Below are 17,581 nucleotides of genomic sequence, written 5' to 3'. Positions count from 1 at the left end.
AGTATTTATGCTTGAGAAATATTTATAATTTATTTAGCAAAAACTAAAAGAGAAAGCTTCTCTTTCATTATTCTTCAAACTCAGGATTAAAAAATAAAAAGGGTTTTAGTTACCAGTTCTAGTTATGTTTGTAGTTTGAGTGATGCACCTTCATGTGACTATGGAATGCCATGCAATTGTAGTTTGAGTGATGCACCTTCATGTGACTATGGAATGCCATGCAATCTGAGTATTGATTTTTTTTTTTTTTTTTTTTTGATCAGTATTAAAAACAGCTATAAAGCAATGAAGGAAGAAAAAGCTAATATATTTTACAAGATCTTCAAACACGTGCATTCATCTTAACAGTACTATTATTTTTATTCTGTAGCATGATCTTGTCTCCCGTGTGTTAGTAGTCAWGTGAGTGAACAAAGTGAGTTTTGTTATGTTTTTTTATTTACGCTTGACTGTAACTTAAATCTATATAGGGAAATTCCTATTGGTTCACTTTTATTGCATTTGCTATTTCTAGTGCAGTGTACTAAGGAGTCAGCATCCATTCTGAACAAATTCTTTGTGTTTTGGTATGTATGATTTGCTAATTTTTGTAATTTTCTTTTTGGGGACAAAAGAGGAGAAACCTCCTTGCTGTGAAGATTGTATGCTGTAGTTCTGAGACTGTTAAGAACTGCACTTCTTGGAAACCTTTTTGCGTATAATAATTAACTGTTCTTTTTTTAGTGCAACATTCATGGAGTTCATAGAGTTCAGAAAAACACTGAAGTTCCTGAAAGAGAATCATTGGCCTTAGAACTTAATGTGCAAATAATGCTGTTCCAGGAAAGCAGCAATACTATAGATTAGCCAAAATGTGAGGAACAGAAGAACCTGAACCTCAAGTTACCTAGATTTACTTATAGTCTAATATATATTTCAGGAAGCTATGAATAGACTACTAGCGAAAGCTTACTCCTCCCTTTTGATTCACTGGTGTTGACATTAATCAGTACTAACTCAATGGAAAATGGTAAAGCAGATGTAGCCTGAAGTGGAAATGCTATCTGTGTGGTATTTGACTGCAATTTAATATAGGGATTCCTAAGCTAGCTTTAATTTTATTTAATGTGAAGAATGATATTTTGCATGGTATGGATTTTGCACTCTGCTCTTGGTTCTGTGCTGCTAGAGCCAGATTTCATCTGAGATAGCTAAGAGCAGCTGAGTAAAAGAAAAGCCAAACAGAGGAAGGCTGAGCTTTCTTCTTTGATGTGGCCCTGTTTGAAGTCAGTAGTAATTCACCACAATATGGGTGCAATTTCCTTTAAAAGACTCTGCAATGTGAACCTCAGTATGGATTGCGTCTATACTAGGAAAAACTGCAGCCCAGTTGTGAAAGATGAGTACATAGAGGTGCTGAGGACTTGACATCCATGCTTTACAGATTTCTGGAGGGGGTTATTTTGGCCTGGCCCTCATCTCCCCCCATGGACTGAACACTCATTAGCAGCTGGCAAACATCAGGTCCCTCATGGAGCGCATCACTTAGTTTACTGACAGGAGCCTACTCTGTGCTACAAATGTCTTGTTCATTCTGGTGTTAATTTAAAACTAAGGTTTCTTTACAGAAAAAAAGTATTCAATATGAAACTCTTAATGGACATATTTGTACATCTACACCCCTACACTCTGGGTGAAGTCCTGGTCCCATTCAAGTCAAGCCTTCTTGAGGCTTAAGTGAGTTCTCCTGAGACTGGTGGACATCATGATGAGGGTTGCAATGATACTATATTTGGTTTTGTTTTCCTTAAGTTACTCAGATTTGCCCTCAATATTTCTGCAATTTCTGAAAAGAATGACCAAATTAATTCTTAAACGATGATTTTCATATAAATGTATATGCAGGGTATGGTAAGTATTTAAAAATGCAGAGATTTTTGGTACTATAAATAAAACAATTGCAATATGTTTTCCATGAATATAGCCCCCCACCTKCCAGTAATAAACATAATGTCTGCAAACCTTCTGCAACTGGCAAGAAAATAATCTTTTAACCACCTTATGGGGAGATAATATCTTCAGAACTATACATTTTGAAATCTTCATAAATGGAGCCTTGTGCCATTTTTCTTCCTCATAATTATGATTAGAATATATTTTAATTTATATAGTAAACAGTGTCATGAGCAAAGTATTAATGGCACTTCTGTGTTTCTTCTGGTCTGGAATAAGATGTTCATATCTGCAGCACTTTCTGTGATTTTTTTTTTACCATATCTACTGTTCATTTAAAGCTTTATAAAACAGATTATTTTTACCTTTGCATCAGTGCTCTAAAAATAGAGGGAAGAACTATAGAAAAAATATAGAGAGGTTTTCTTCAAAAATTCAAAAAGAATTGATAGCAAATGGTGGTCCTGGAAGTATATTGGATGTTTGTTCCTGTGCCTGTTTGCTCCAAAATACAGATTGCTTTCCAGAGATTAGTTATTTTAAATCTAGTGAGCAAGGAGTGAAGCTTATGAAGCTTAAGTTATTCATTTATTGTATTGAGAAAATAATGTATATGTATATTTTAGAAATGTTATAAAAAGGGAATTAAATCTTAATTTTTTTAATAATTGTGACAATTTTTCCCCTCTATAAATAGCCAGCAGCCTCACAAGTACGTATTTACTGGCAGAACTTCTGAGCCTTGCATTTCCTGTTCGCTTTAGGTATAACTAAACTCATCAGAAGCAGTAACTATATAGCAGTACCTTTTCTTACAGAAATTTTTTAGAAGGTAACATACACAGAATACCCCTGTCCCACCTGAGAGCATTTGAAATGAACTCTGGACTGACTCTGAGAGAAATTCTATACTTGCTTGATAAGGAGCATTAATGTCAACTAAAGAAAAATATGAATTTGAGTGAATTATTATCGTTGTTTATGGTTGTTACTTTAACTTTTGAATGGCAAAATATTTTTTTCATTTGTTTAATCAGTTTTTAGTTTAGGTTTAGTTAGTTGTTGATTTCTCAGAAATACACGCCAAGGAGAATTTGGCTATGACAGTACTGATCATTTTCCCTCTACTACATAAAAAGAGCCCTGCGATTGTTAATCAGATTCACTAATAAGCATACGAAAAACCTCACTTACCTGTGAGCTCTACAAAACTTGCAAGTACCTGTCGAAATACTGCTGTGGCACAGAGTGCAATTAGGCTGGTAGGAACACTCGAATGCAGGTACTCTAAATGTGACAGTGTCACACTTGTCAGGAATGCGCGGTGCAAGTGAGGTGAGGTGGGGCAGGGCTTGACTCAACACCGCCGAGCACCTGGGAACCAGACTGACCGGCTTCACTGTTGTCATGCTTGAGCTCTGTCATTATAGAGCTCACAAAAATTGCAGTATTTATGGTAAAGTGGATAGGTAGTACTTACTACTTAATTATTTTGAAAATCTTTGAACTGATGTTTCAAAAGGGGAACTGTTTTCTGAAAACTATAAAAACTATTGTTCTGTGTACTAGACAGCTATTATTTTAGCAAAAGATAGCTTTTTATTATCACAGTTTCTTCCTGTACAGTTTTTGCAGATAAAATGGGAAAAGGTGTGTCTTCTACAGAGTCAAGCATTAAAATGAGTTATGTTAAGAAAAATGTACTGTTGGAAATGGGTCTGATCCTATCACCCAATATGTTCAGAATTGCAGTAATTCAAAGTAACAATCTAAACCTAAATTTTCTGAATTTATCCAGAAACACAGATATCGGTAATTTTTGCTTTGAAATACTTAAAATGAGATACAAATCTGAACATTACAACTCACCTTTCTGCAAGTTTTATATAAATAGTATTAGATTAAGGTAAAAATAAGAAAAGCCAAGCATATCATAAATAGCTTTTTATATGCTGATCTGTTCAACATGTGAGGGTTTTTTTTACCCTTTAATCCTTTGTGCATATTTATTCTAGACTGGCATGCAGTGAAGAGAGACTCAGAAGTGCTTTGGTGTTGCCTGATTGTTTGAGTGGAATGCTCTGATACTGTTATCTGTTTCCACTTCAAATTTTTAAAAGATCAAGTGCAAATACTGTTTCATAACTCCTTCTAAGTGTCTCCAGTTACTCAATTAGTAGCCATAATCTTCATCTGCAGTATGTTTAAACCTTTTATTGATAGTCTTGCATATAATATCCTCATATGCAAAAAAAAAAAAAAATCCCTTGAGGATGTAATGTTTGCTAATCAAAAATTTATCATAAATTTGGAGTTTTCTACAAAAAAAAAGTTATTTAAAAAGAACATATCTGCCTGGAGAGCCTTACCTCTTTCAGCCAGAGTGGAAGTATCAAGCAGACAGATCTCCTGTATTATGTCACTGGTTCTCACTGATTTTGGCCACCATGTTAACTTCAGCTCTTGGAAAAACAGATTCAATTGCCTGTAATTGTAAGGGAGCCTCCTTTGGAAATGAATTCTTTTATTTCACAGAATCACAGGATCAATAAGGTTGAAAGGGACTTCTGGAGATCATCTACTCCAACCCCCTGCTCAAGCAGGGTCACCTAGAGCATGTTAGACAGGGTTGCATCCASGTGGGYYTTGAAKATCTCCAGAGAAGGAGACCCCACCACCTCTCTGAGCAACCTGGTCCAGTGCTCTGTCACTTTTACAGTAAAGAAATTCGTCCTCACATGCAGGCAGAACTTCCTGTGGTTCAGTTTTTGCCCGTTGCCTCTTGTCCTGTCACACGGGACAACTGAAAAGAGTTTCTCCCCGTCCCCTTGACACCCTCCCTTCAGGTACTTGTACACACTGATAAGATCCCCCCTCAGTCTTCTCCTCCCAGGCTGAAGAGGCCCAGCTCTCGCAGCCTTTCCTCATAGGGCAGATGCTCCAGCCCTCTGATCATCCTCGTAGCCCTATGCTGGACTCTCTCCAGTAGCTCCATGTCTCTCTCGTACTGGGGAGCCCAGAACTGGACGCAGTACTTGAGGCTTCACCAGGGCTGAGTAGAGGGGCAGGATCACCTCCCTTGAGGAGTCCTTTATTTAAGGACTTTGCTGCCTAGAAATGCTCTCTGAGCATTCGAAAGAGATAAAGGGTGCAAACCTCCGTTCATAAGGGTTTGTTGTCTTGTTGCATCCTTCATGTTTGATTGTGTSACATCTGTGTAATAATTCCTGGCTTCTGTTTTTGTGCTTCCCCCTCCCCCACCTCCAGTAAATTAATGCAGCAATTTAGAATAAGATCTGCATTATAACATACAATGAGCCATCTCAATACCTGTTTCTCCTTTCATCCCCGTAATGTGGAAAGTGGGAGGAAATAATCCCACGRAGATGGGAGTGAAGCTGTGACAGGAATAGAAAGAGTGGCACAGAAACTAGAAGCAAAGTTCATCCAGTACAGATGCAAAATGGGAGGGAGATATTGTCTGGTGAGTGCGTGCGTGCGTGTGTGTGTGTGTGTTTTGATACCAGTTGAAGGGGAGGAGAAATAGAAGTCATAGCAGACCTACTAATTTTTCCTTTAGTTCAATGACTTTAAAAAGTTGTATTACCAGTGATAATTTCATGAACAGGTTTACTAATTCTGATAAACTAGAGCTAACGGGAGGTATAAAGAGAGCYAGCCAAATATTACCTATCATTCAGACCAAAATGAAAAGCCAAATCTACTGGGAGGATATTTATTTTGTATTGGACAGTGCAGAACTCTCTGGTTCATGGTTCACCAAGATAAGGATTGATAATAACTTTTATAATATAATCTTGATACTTTTTATAACTTTTATAACTTTTTAGGGAAATAACACAGCATTCATTTGGACAGAGTGACTCTTACAAAACATTCGATAGAGATTGCTGACATGGTAGTCTTGGGTTCTGTGGATTATTATTATTTTTTTTTTCCTTTCTCTACTGGCTCACTCCCATTCACAGCATTTAACAGCAGTCATTCATCATTTTTTTCCCTTGGCAGTGTCAAACTTTTGTTATATTAAGATTGTATCAAAACAAAGCCAAGCTTTTCTGTCTTTCTTAACCACCAGTCATCATCCTATTTGTCTTCTGAAAGATTAAGAACTGTGTAAAGYACATACCTACAGGTTTTGGTTCCTTATCAGTAAGATATATTGAGAGCAATAAACATAAGGTAACTTAAATAAGAATTGAGAGAAAATTTCAAACTCTATTGCAAAGCACTGAATGATATATCCCTGAGTGAGCCTCTACCAAAATGTTGTACAAAAAGGGAGATTTAAAATTCAAAACTACAGTAGGAGCTATGAAAATGGAAGGAACATATGCCTTGAAAAGCAGGAGAAGCACTAGAGAATGTCTTCCTTAGGAAGCTAGACCCTTTTATTTGACCTTCTATATTATACGAAACACTTGAACAGCAGAATTAGGCATGAAGATGCTCCCCCATGTCAGAGATGTGTTTGAATGTTAATGCGGTTACCTTGCAATTCAAATGATTAGRTTATTTTTCCATTGCATATCTTGTTTTCATACAGAGGTCATTGATAAAAGTCAGGGCTTTGCATTTTCAGAGTTCAGAGTTCTGGGTAAGAGATGAGTCAGTAAGAAATACTTCACAACCATGATTGGAGACACCTGATTGCAAGGAAGTCTGATTAGTGGAATTGACAGAGTAATGAAGTAAAATGAAGGCAGGCTGGGAGAGATCCAAACTTTTTTGTGGAACTGACCAGATATTTGAATTTCAAAATTCGGATGATTTTCCACTGACATTTTAACTGAAAATTGGCACAAGAGAAGTTCTTTGTGAATTGAGTTTTTCAGTGTTCCTCTTTCATACTTCTAGCTTTTGACTCTGCTTTCTCAATAGCCTTTTATCACAGCAAAATTGCCATGAATTCTGTGATTACTATGATTACTATGTGAGAGTATTGCAGCATATATTGAGATGATCAGGTGAGCCTATAAAAGATGAAGGCTCTTTAGTTAGCAGGTATAGTTAGGTATTAGGGGTCAGCTGGTTAATCTACATGGATGATTTTCTTTATTGTTGCAGCAGAAAGTATTCATGGACATAAGCACATAGAAGACATTATGTTTGTTTATTAATTATTCATGTTATACCAGAGCCTAAAAACAGTAAGATTACAATAAGTAAGCAACCTATTCCAAAGCTGAGGGTAAGGACAGGATGAAATGAGCAGCATTCTGAGGTTAGTGTGTATTCAACTGAAGATACGTCCTTTGTCCCTTAAACCACAGTCTAGCATTCCTGCAACTTATCTCTTTCTTACTCAAATTTCAACTGACATTTACACAAGCTAATACACTTCCCAGTTCCCAGATTTGCATGTACTTCATTAATTCATCCTTCCTCATCTTTTTCTTCAGGTTTGAGTTGTGCTTCTAGTAATGATCCTGAAAAAAATCTATTTGATTTCTTGGTTTCTGTTTTTCTGACTCAGGTAGTTTAAGTTAGTGGAATTTAAAGGTCATTGTTTGATTTCTGATAACCAGGCTTCTTCCTTAGTTTCCATTGCCTTTCATTCAGCCATCCATCACTTACGAGTAGCTGCAGGATGAAATTGTGCTAACTTCTAGTTATTGTGTTTTAATACGTTATACAGATACGTTAACGTTTAATACGTTATACAGATATGCATATGGATACTCATGACATATAATCTATATAAATATGATATATAATAATATAATCATATAATAATGATATATAATCTATATAAATATTAAAATAATATATATTGTACTTAATATAACAATAAAGCAAAAAGTGGGAATATTGGATCTTCCTATTCAATTTCAGTTAAAAATCCTCCTCCTGAGCTGTTGACCTGCCAGAACCAAGCAAATTTTCTCATTTCCCATTTGATATTAGTGTTCTCATATTCCACGGAAAAGAAGCTTGCAATTCTGGGGAAAAGGAATTTGCAGTAACTTACCATTGCTTATTTATTGTAATTAATTTTATAGGACCTACCAAAAATACCAAGTACACAAAAGATCTGATTATAATCTCACACATAAATCAGAAATAATTGTTTAAATATGTGTTTTGGTAGCTAAGCTACACCAGCATAAAGCTGCTATATCAGGAAAAAAGCAAGGTTGTCCTGATTCAAACTGATTTAAATTAAGTCAGAATCTAGTTCTTCATTAATAAATGTTATTGACTATACATATCTTTGTTTCTTCAAAGACAGATTTTAAACCATAATAATATAGTTTGAATACACTCAAAAGCAAAATAATGATCCAAAAGGGATGGCAGTGCCTATATATGGACATACCTATTTCTGTACAGATATAGCAGATAGCAACAAAAATGTTTCTCACATAAATACTGTGAAATAGTGTTTAACAATATCTTAGAATTACAGTTTTCAGATTCTGTGGGAAAACAGCTGGAAAATGGCTAAGGAAAATTACTGATTTACATATCTTTTTTTTTTTTTTTTTTTTTCTTTGAAACCTGCAAGGACTTCTTTTTTATTTTCTGTAACTAAAATGTAGTTTATGATTTCCACAGCTACAGTATTTCTAGAGTTTTGGAAAAGACGGAGAGCTGTATTAACCTATGACTGGGACCTCATAGACTGGGAAGATGAAGAGGTAAGACAAAACAGAAGTAAATTTGGAAGTCTTCCAATCAGCATGATATAAGTATAACTCCTGATACATACTGCATGCCAGTAATCTGAATTTGCTATTCAGATTATATTTGCATTTATAACTCTAGTTACAGAATACACAGGTATACTTGAGAATATACAAGAATGTTTATTCTGTAACTAGAGATACAAATGCAATATAATTCTGCATTTATTAAAAGTATTCTTTAAAAGAAAGAATGGAAATTACTTTTGCTTTGTTTTCAATGGATTCTTAAAAAGAAATAAAAATATGAGCATCCATATTTAGAAAACTATGATGAGATGGAGTCATAACAAGGACGGGGGTCCTTTAACAGGCAATTCAAAGTTGTAAGTTCTGACCCACACTAGCAAGCCCAGCCATTTCAAGGTTTCAAGCCCCGTGGAATGAGTAGTCCCCTAAAGCAGATATCAGTATATACTGGGAAAGTGCAGAAGAATGTTGAAGTCTTAATGGGACTCTCTGGATGAACGGGCAGCTTGGTTTAGCCACGCTTCTGGACAAAGCAGAGGTTCTTCATCCCGCCTAGATGTAGGACTAGGACAAGTGAAAGGACAGAACCTAGATTTTAGGTCACTCCTAGAGTCATAGGTTAACCTCGTAAAACTCTGCTATCAGTATTGGCAAAAGTCAAATGATTTCATTACTCCATAAATCAGTAGTGAATATAGTTGTAATATAATTTAGCTCTATTGTTGATTCAAAGGCAGCCTAAGTCAATACAGACTTTGTTGTTAYTGTTTTATAGGTTTCAAGAGACTTGTGAATAATAACCAGCAGCTCTTAATAAGTGATTTCATATCACCAAAAAACACCATTGTAACTGACATTAATTTTATAGTTTTCTTACTAATTTCTGTGAAGAAACTAATGTTTAAGCCAGCATTATGACCCATGATCTTTTTAATACCCTCACATAATAGTGAAAGCTTGTACTAGACTGCCTTATACTGTTTCTGTTCTTTGAGGGGCTGCAGAGCTATTTCCAGGAATTTTCACAAGAGCAATTTGTTTGGATATTTGGGCCGAAGGATTTTAAGAAAGAATTTTTATCAATATAAGCTTACTAGTGTTAAATCATATGTATGCCTGGTTGTTCAATATTTCAATGAAATAATTGCAATGTAAATGGAATCTTCCATCTTATTCCAGGAAGAACTGCGCCCACAGTTTGAAGCTAAATATTCCCAAGTGGAGAGAGTAAATCCAATCACAGGAAAACCTGAACCTTTCCAGCCTTTCCCTGATAAGCTCAGTCGACTGATGGTGTCTGTCTCAGGAATATTCTTCATGGTATTGTTGAATAATATTGGAATTATTAAGGACATTAATGTTATTCTGATATAAATATTAATGTAAATCATGAGTACATTCCTTAATATTAATGGATCTATATATCAGCATAGGCAGTTTTGGTCAGATCAAGTCTATTTCTTGTTTATGGAGTTTTTTCTTTCAAAAAGTGTAGTATAGTTGTATTGTAAAAGTACAGTAAAGAGACATTTTAATTCAGCAGTCTAGTATTTTACCTCTCTGAAAAAATCTGCTCACTGAAGCAAGTAGGAATCTATGAAATAGTTGTTTATCTATTGATTCTGTGGAAAATATTTCAGATACTGTTTACTTTTTTCTAATTTCTCTATTGCATAAACACTTACCTCTAGATTTCATTGGTACTCACTGCAGTATTTGCAGTTGTGGTGTATCGTCTGGTAGCTATGGAACAATTTGCATCTTTCAAGTGGTATTTCATCAAAAAGTATTGGCAGTTTGCAACATCTGGCACTGGAGTCTGTATCAATTTTATGATCATCATGTCACTCAATGTGGTAAGTTTTTGATTTTTTTTTTGAAGGAGGGATTAATTCAAAAGAGTAATTTTTACAGACTTGAAGAGTCTACTGTATATCTGAAATACGCATTCTTACTTATTTAAGTAGCTGTGCTTAACTCTACTATTTCAGGGTTTTTTCCTCTTGATACTATATTTCTCAAAGTTGTGGGTTTTTTTTCCAACTGCCTGCCTAATTTGTCACTACCCATCTTTGACTATGCCATCAAGTCAGAGTAGTACAGAATACTGCTTTCTACATTCGCATTTTTGTTTTTTTACATTGCCTGTTACAGTTAGTCTTTTCTCAAACTGGAACCAAATTATTTTCTTCCTGGCTTAGAACTTAACTCCTTTCTTTTTTTAAAAAAAAAAGATGCGTTCTGAGTTCTCCTCAGTGTATCAGTGATACACAGTTAGAAGCACTGTGATACATGATTTCAGTTTAAGCTTTTTTCTCAGGTAATAAAATGGGCTTAAACATCTGTTGTGATAGCACCATATGCATTGGTATAAATTCCATTCTTTCAGCTGTAGTAAAATTTATCATTTTTCTATTATGGTACAAGCACAAATAGATAAAAAGGAATAATAGCACAGCAAAACATGGTTTATTTCTTTAAGGAGATTGCATACTTGTTGCAATAAGAAAGCATTCTTCAAAACTGTCATATTTATTATAACATACATGTTATATGGTATAGCATGTTACATGTTACAACACATATTTATAACATACGTGTTATTACATGACAATTCTAAGTTGTAAATGTACTTTCCAGAAAACAAACACTTGAAAGCTATTGAAAGTAACTTGTTATTAACAGTAAATATTAAAGGAAATATTTATGTTTTCAGAAGTGATAATTACTTTGGGCTAAACTATCATTTAAAATAAAGACTGGAGATAATTATTGAATGCACAAATAAGGAAGTTTTCAGTAGAAGACTGATACCCTCTTCAGTATGCACATTCATGTAAAGGAAAGATTTATGGTAAAGGATTTCCCCTCAAGATCACATAGATTTGTTCCTAATGGTAAATGATGAGCATCTAACTGCTCATTAAGAACACTGGTGATGTTTGAGCACTTCTCTTGATTTATTGGATTTTGATTTATATTTATATGTATATATACATATAATGTGTGTGTGTGTGTGTGTGTGTTTATAAACATGCATACATTTTTATGGATACAGAGAAAGGAGACAAAAGTTGTTCAAGGAAATTTTAATTGGAAGCTCTGTATCCACAGCTAAGACGTTGCTTTCCCTTCTCTGTCCAGTTAACTTGATGCTGCAGGTCAACAGAATACTTACACTTTTAAATCTAGTTTTCATTCTATATTTGCTTTCATCACATACCGACARTATTTGCTGTATTTACACCATCTCTTTTTTTATTGTAGGTATATGAAAAGGTTGCCTACCTCCTGACAGATTTAGGTATGTAGGTCTTTACTACTGGCATATAACCTCATTAGTTGTAGCATATATCTTCCTATTTTTATACAATAGGTTTTTGAAAGCTTCAGATATGCATGATAAGATACTGGCATTTCCCTAATTAAGTTAGAAATATCAAAGAGAAAATGTTATGATGATTGAACTAAGGAAATAATGCAAAAGAAAAGAATTCATTATAATACTTCCACACCATTTTGTGTGTTTATTCATATGGGTTGAAAAAAAAATAACACTTTATAACAGAACAAAATCAAAGCATATCCTTCTTAAAATACTAATACAGAAATTTCTGATTCTTCCCAAATGCTTTATTMATTTTTATTTTTTAACTAGCACTTTCCCATGGGAAAATTGTGTTAAGTTAAAATTACATCTTCAAGGATAAAAATATTATCATAAATTTTAAAGTAACTCTAGTTCTGCCACGTTTAAAAATTTATAATGAAGCTTCTCGTTGTGATTCAGTCATAGAGATACAGCTTTCTAAATTATGTAAATAAAACAATAAAGTAAAAACAGCATTTAAGATCTCCTACTATGTGAATATGTTATTTTTCAGAACATCCTTCTTAATGTTCTCTTTTAGCCCAAGTCGAAATATGCAGTTGTTTTTGTCACAGTTTAAAAACAATCTCACTTTTTAAATTTAACAGCTCCCTCTTCTGGTTAAAGAATTCATAAACATACATTAAATAACATGTTCAAAACTTTATAGAGGTATTTCAGATAACAGGCAAATAAACAAGTTAGAAAGATCCAGAATGTATAGTCAACTTACTCGAATTATTAAAATATTGCAACGTATTTTTGACAGATCACACTACTTTTTATTCCTACTTAACTAAGCCTTTTTAGTATATTGTCTCAGAGCAGGGGATGAGAAAGAAAATAATGATTTCACTTACATATATGAGCTGATTTTTCCAACAGAACATAAAAAAGCCTCTTGACTTAGGCATAATGGAACATCAGTTGGATGAGCTGTGTAGTTCGCTCACTTCCTAACATATTGATCTTCAAACAGAAGGACATCATTGTTAAATTCTGAGGAGTAACGGTGTCCATACAGAAAGCTCATGTAAAGCTCATATCCTAGTTGATTTCAAAGTGAGTTTTACCATTTTACCAAAGCAATAAATAGTATAAATTTTAATTGAAAAATTAAGGCTATTTAGACTTCTGAAGCATACCTGTGCTTTGAAACTTTTATCAGTATACTATATTCCAAATTTGATTCATCAACCAAAGCAATTTGAAATTTTTACTAAAAATGATAATTTTAACAATTTTCACCCATTTCTAATTAAGACAAATCATGTCCTAAAAGCCATAAGGAAAAACATCCAAGGACGTGAAGACTGACATGGAATATTTGTAGTTCTAATGCACATCTCTACATTTTCATAACCCCACCACCACCACCAAAAAAAAAAAAAAAAAAAAAAAAAAAAGAGAGAGAGAGAGAGAGAAAGAAAGATCTCTGTTCTTTCTTTGTGCCATTATGCCATTATAAATTGTCTGATGCTTCACAGGCTTTATCACAGAGGAGGTCTTGAGGATGAAGTGGTGGTCTTAGGGAAATGTTTAGAAGGTGAGATGTTTGGGTGACAAACCAACTGACTGTTCTGCTTTCCCTCTGCTTTCCTGGTCTGTCCCTGTCCATTGCTCTGCTGATGCCAAGTATTTTTGTGTAACTGTGGAAAAAAAAATCAAGATGTCTCTAGACTTAAAATTAAAGATTTACACTGAATTTAAATTTTTCAAAATGAAAACAGGAATTTCCCTCAAAGTTCTAGGGCATTCTGTGACTCAGGGGCTGTATCTTTAGTTTTCACATAGAACGAAGCTAGCTGAGCTGAGCAGTTTTGTGACCTGCAAATTGAGTATATTGAGAAAAAACTAATTGCAACCTGATGGGCTATCATGACTTCAACCCATCACTTGTTTTGTTAGTGCTGATTGATCTATGAGCAGAGTTTCATTTTTATATATGCGATATATGTTGTATCATTCCATAGAGCACCCTCGAACAGAATCTGAATGGGAAAACAGCTTTGCCTTGAAAATGTTCCTCTTCCAGTTTGTCAACTTGAACAGCTCTATCTTTTATATTGCTTTTTTCCTTGGCAGGTAAGTTATCATTTGCTAACTGCTGTTAAAGAAAACTTACACAGGACCCATAATTTTATAGGTTTGAAGAAAATATGTTGGAGTTTTGAGATGTAAGATTTAGATATGACACAGTTTCTGAAGATGATTAACACAAAATTATTATTTTCAACTCTATGTGAAGGCTGAATTCTTGAAATCTTTATTTATGAAACTAGACAGTAAGAAGTCTGCTTTTTATGGCTTGACTTTCATACTAAAACAAAAAGCATTTATGAGACTCCAGAACTTTTGAAAATAAAGCCACTTCCTAATGTGGATCTGTATTTAACCTTGAGGTAATAAGCTTTATTCATTTTTCTCAGTTAATCTCATTTGATAAGATTTCCTAGGACCAATTTCTATAAATAATAACTATTGTCTGGCAGGTTTGATACAAAAATGGGAAACAGAAGTTCTGAATCCAGTTACTTTATGTATCATTGGCTCAGATTATGAGATACTGGACAAGTCTAACGTCACTTTAGTTAGGTTTCTTCAGTTTCTTTATGATCAGACTGATCATTCCTGCAGAACATACACTATATTTCAAAGTAGAATCTGTAAAGCTTTATATTTTAATTTTACTTTCAGATGTTTTAAAGAAGAAAATTTCTAATAAAGACTTTTGGTAATATCTGTTTGTTATATCCAGCAATGTATTTACCATAGAGTTTTTAAACTTTTTATCTTACTATATTCTGTGTCTAGTAGACACAGTATCCTGTCTCATATTTTTTTTCTTCCTCGTGTATAATTTTCACTGAGATCATTAGGAATTTTAATTCAGTTCATTTCACAGACTCATTTCACAAGAGTCTGTTAAGGCTGTAGGATGGATTTATTTATGACAAGTTTGGAACTGATTTTATGCTTTTATATCATGATGCAATCCAATACAAACTTAACTTGCGTGAGCTGATCCCTGTGCTGCAGTAGATTCCTTCTAATTGCAGTAGTTTGACTTCTTTGAAGYAGATTAGACAGCTTGGGTGTCTAATATCTAAAATTCCTGAAGCTAGAATTTTGGTTCTGGACATAATAAAAACTCAAGATCACTTGCAGAAYGATGGTTTCTTTACTGGTTTGCATTTTGAAACAACTGTATCCTACACTTAACAGATTTAAACCCATGGGATTTAATCTGTTTGTACTTCCTGAATCTGCTCAGTGGATGCTGTAAAATAACTCTACTGATAAAAGGTGATCGTGGAATGTCCACTGAGAAACAGAAATCTTATTTTCCAGATTTGCAGGACGCCCAGGAAAGTACAACAAGCTATTTAACAGATGGAGACTGGAAGAGGTAAACAATCCCATTTTGTGTTCCTGTGAAATTTCCATGAGTATAAAGGAAACTGTGGAATGGCTGAAAGACGTGAATTATGTCCATTTGAAAGATTTACTGTTCCATCTAAGTGCAGTGAAAAATAAACTTTTATTTATAGCAAAAGATAGGAAACTGGAGATGTGTTTTTCCTCCTGTGTTCTCAGCTGTACTGAGTGACTCTGAATGAGACACTCATTTCTTTCTGCCTCTCTCTTTTGAAAAGCAAACCGTGATACACTCCCTTATCTCTCTGGCAGCAGTTGAGTCCTAAATTATTGCTTTCTTCAGGGTACGTGACACTTTTCGATGGAAGACATATATGTAGAGCCATCAGTTTTCCTTGCCAGCTTCTCAAGCTTGTGCCAGTGTGAAAATACTGATTTAAAGGGGAGAAAAAAACAATATTTCAAATTTCAGCTTGTAAATGTGTTTAAGACCTACACTTCTCTTGGTATCTGTAGCATGCTGTCACTGTTTCTGCTCTCAGTAGAGACTTGGTAACTACAGAGTAAAATAACACAACTTTGTAGTCTGTTGGTCTAAGAAAGTTTCTATAATTACTAAACATGCTAATATGTGCTTAATGTAACGTGCTTTGTTTTGGAAGTTTTWATGGTTAAGATACTGGTAGCAGAGATTCCACTCTTAAGTCTCTGTTCAGACCTAAGATATTACAAGTAAAATACTCCAGTCTTTTGAAATGAGTGCATATCCATTGACCTAAGTGAAACAGACTTTATCATTTATGATAGGTCTATCACATATGTCCATCCTTAAACCATCCAGTTCTCCAAGAAGTGAAATGCTTTAAGAGTGTTCCATTAAAGTCTGCGTTAATATTTCTGTTGTTAATTTTCTTTTAGTATTCCTGTAGCTGGAAAATAGTGCTTTTATCATCYATAGTTGAGTATTTTCCATTCACCCTGTGAACAAATAAAATTAAAATGAATTCTGTGATTTTACCAACCAATCTTTTTCCATTTGTTTCAGTGTCATCCTAGTGGCTGCTTGATAGATCTGTGTTTGCAAATGGGAGTTATTATGGTTTTAAAACAAATGTGGAACAATTTCATGGAACTAGGCTATCCGTAAGTTCAGTAGTTAATATTTGTTTTACAAGCAGTGATCATGTATCAGTGTGATTTAGTGAAAAGGAAATGTTTTTGTTGTTGTTTGAGTGGAGGGGAGAATATGGCCTTTAACTGAAATTCATTATCTAAAAAACTGATAAAGACTTAGAGTGCAGCTGCAATATCCATGTGGGGTAATACATGTTCATAAGTACTTCAAATGGAAGTACTTCAGGAAGCAGGTTCAAGTTTACATGGCTTGTACTATCACTCAAAACTTAATCCTCAAAGTATATTTTTAACTTCCCTTAAAAAGGTGGGAGGAGACTTGTTACTAGTGTTTATGCACGTTCAGTACTTGCTCTGAGGCAAAATACATAATTGGGTCTATGCTCTTCCCCTACATACTATGAGAAAAATAAAGAGAGTATAAATAGTCCAGTCTTGCCAAAATTTCAAAACACCTATGTGCCTATTTCAAAAACACCACATTTGTTTCCTCATTTTCCATCTCAACTTCACGTACTATGATACTGTAAATGTATTCCCAAGGGAGGCATTAGTTGCCGCTCAGAAATACAGCTTCTACGGGTATGTTACCATTTACATTGTTTATTGTGATTTAGCTTTTCATAATATAAACAGAGCTGTTTAGCTACTGAAGAGAGTAATAGGGCTAAAAGTCTTACAGTTCTTTTGGAAACTGGAAGAATATCTTTTCAGTAAAAGCAAAAGGTTGCTCATCAAATTTTAATTTAATCAAAGTCTCAGCCTTGAAAGTGTGTCAGAAAATTTTATTCACAAAGAGCAATCATCTTGCAGATGATAGGCATCAAACTGCATTGTTGTGAGATGTTAAGTTGTGAAAAGAAAAAAGCTACCTGAAGTATCAGACTTCCTTGTCTTCTCAGCCCAGCAGTATCTTAATTCTGTCTAGAATTTATTTTAGAACATGTTCTGTCAGTGCATTATCAGTCCGTATTAAAAGTCCATTCCTTTACAGAAAGCAGTGTTTGTTTCGGCAAAACCGTTGTTTGAAACTTACTTTTCAGTAATAAGACTGATGAAAAGTTAAACACTAAACAGGCTTGAGAGGAAA

At 34.4% G+C, this 17,581-nt stretch overlaps 1 protein-coding gene across 1 annotated transcript in view; it reads left to right on the top strand.

Moving 5' to 3' along the window:
- Nucleotides 1-17,581, top strand: part of ANO3 (anoctamin 3) — a 139,469-nt gene that overhangs the window by 109,755 nt on the left and 12,133 nt on the right. Inside the window, exons 15-21 of the mRNA XM_085300894.1 lie at nt 8,512-8,594; nt 9,789-9,929; nt 10,301-10,465; nt 11,877-11,913; nt 13,953-14,064; nt 15,331-15,388; nt 16,403-16,500. Of these exons, the coding sequence (XP_085157020.1) occupies nt 8,512-8,594; nt 9,789-9,929; nt 10,301-10,465; nt 11,877-11,913; nt 13,953-14,064; nt 15,331-15,388; nt 16,403-16,500 (694 nt within the window). The remainder of the gene's footprint in view (nt 1-8,511; nt 8,595-9,788; nt 9,930-10,300; nt 10,466-11,876; nt 11,914-13,952; nt 14,065-15,330; nt 15,389-16,402; nt 16,501-17,581) is intronic.

Source organism: Rhea americana, unplaced genomic scaffold (genome assembly GCF_003343005.1).
Source record: "Rhea americana isolate MKP2758 unplaced genomic scaffold, rheAme1 scaffold_17, whole genome shotgun sequence".
In the NCBI taxonomy this organism is placed as follows: Eukaryota; Metazoa; Chordata; class Aves; order Rheiformes; family Rheidae; genus Rhea; species Rhea americana.
This window is presented reverse-complemented; position numbering and strand designations above follow the sequence as displayed.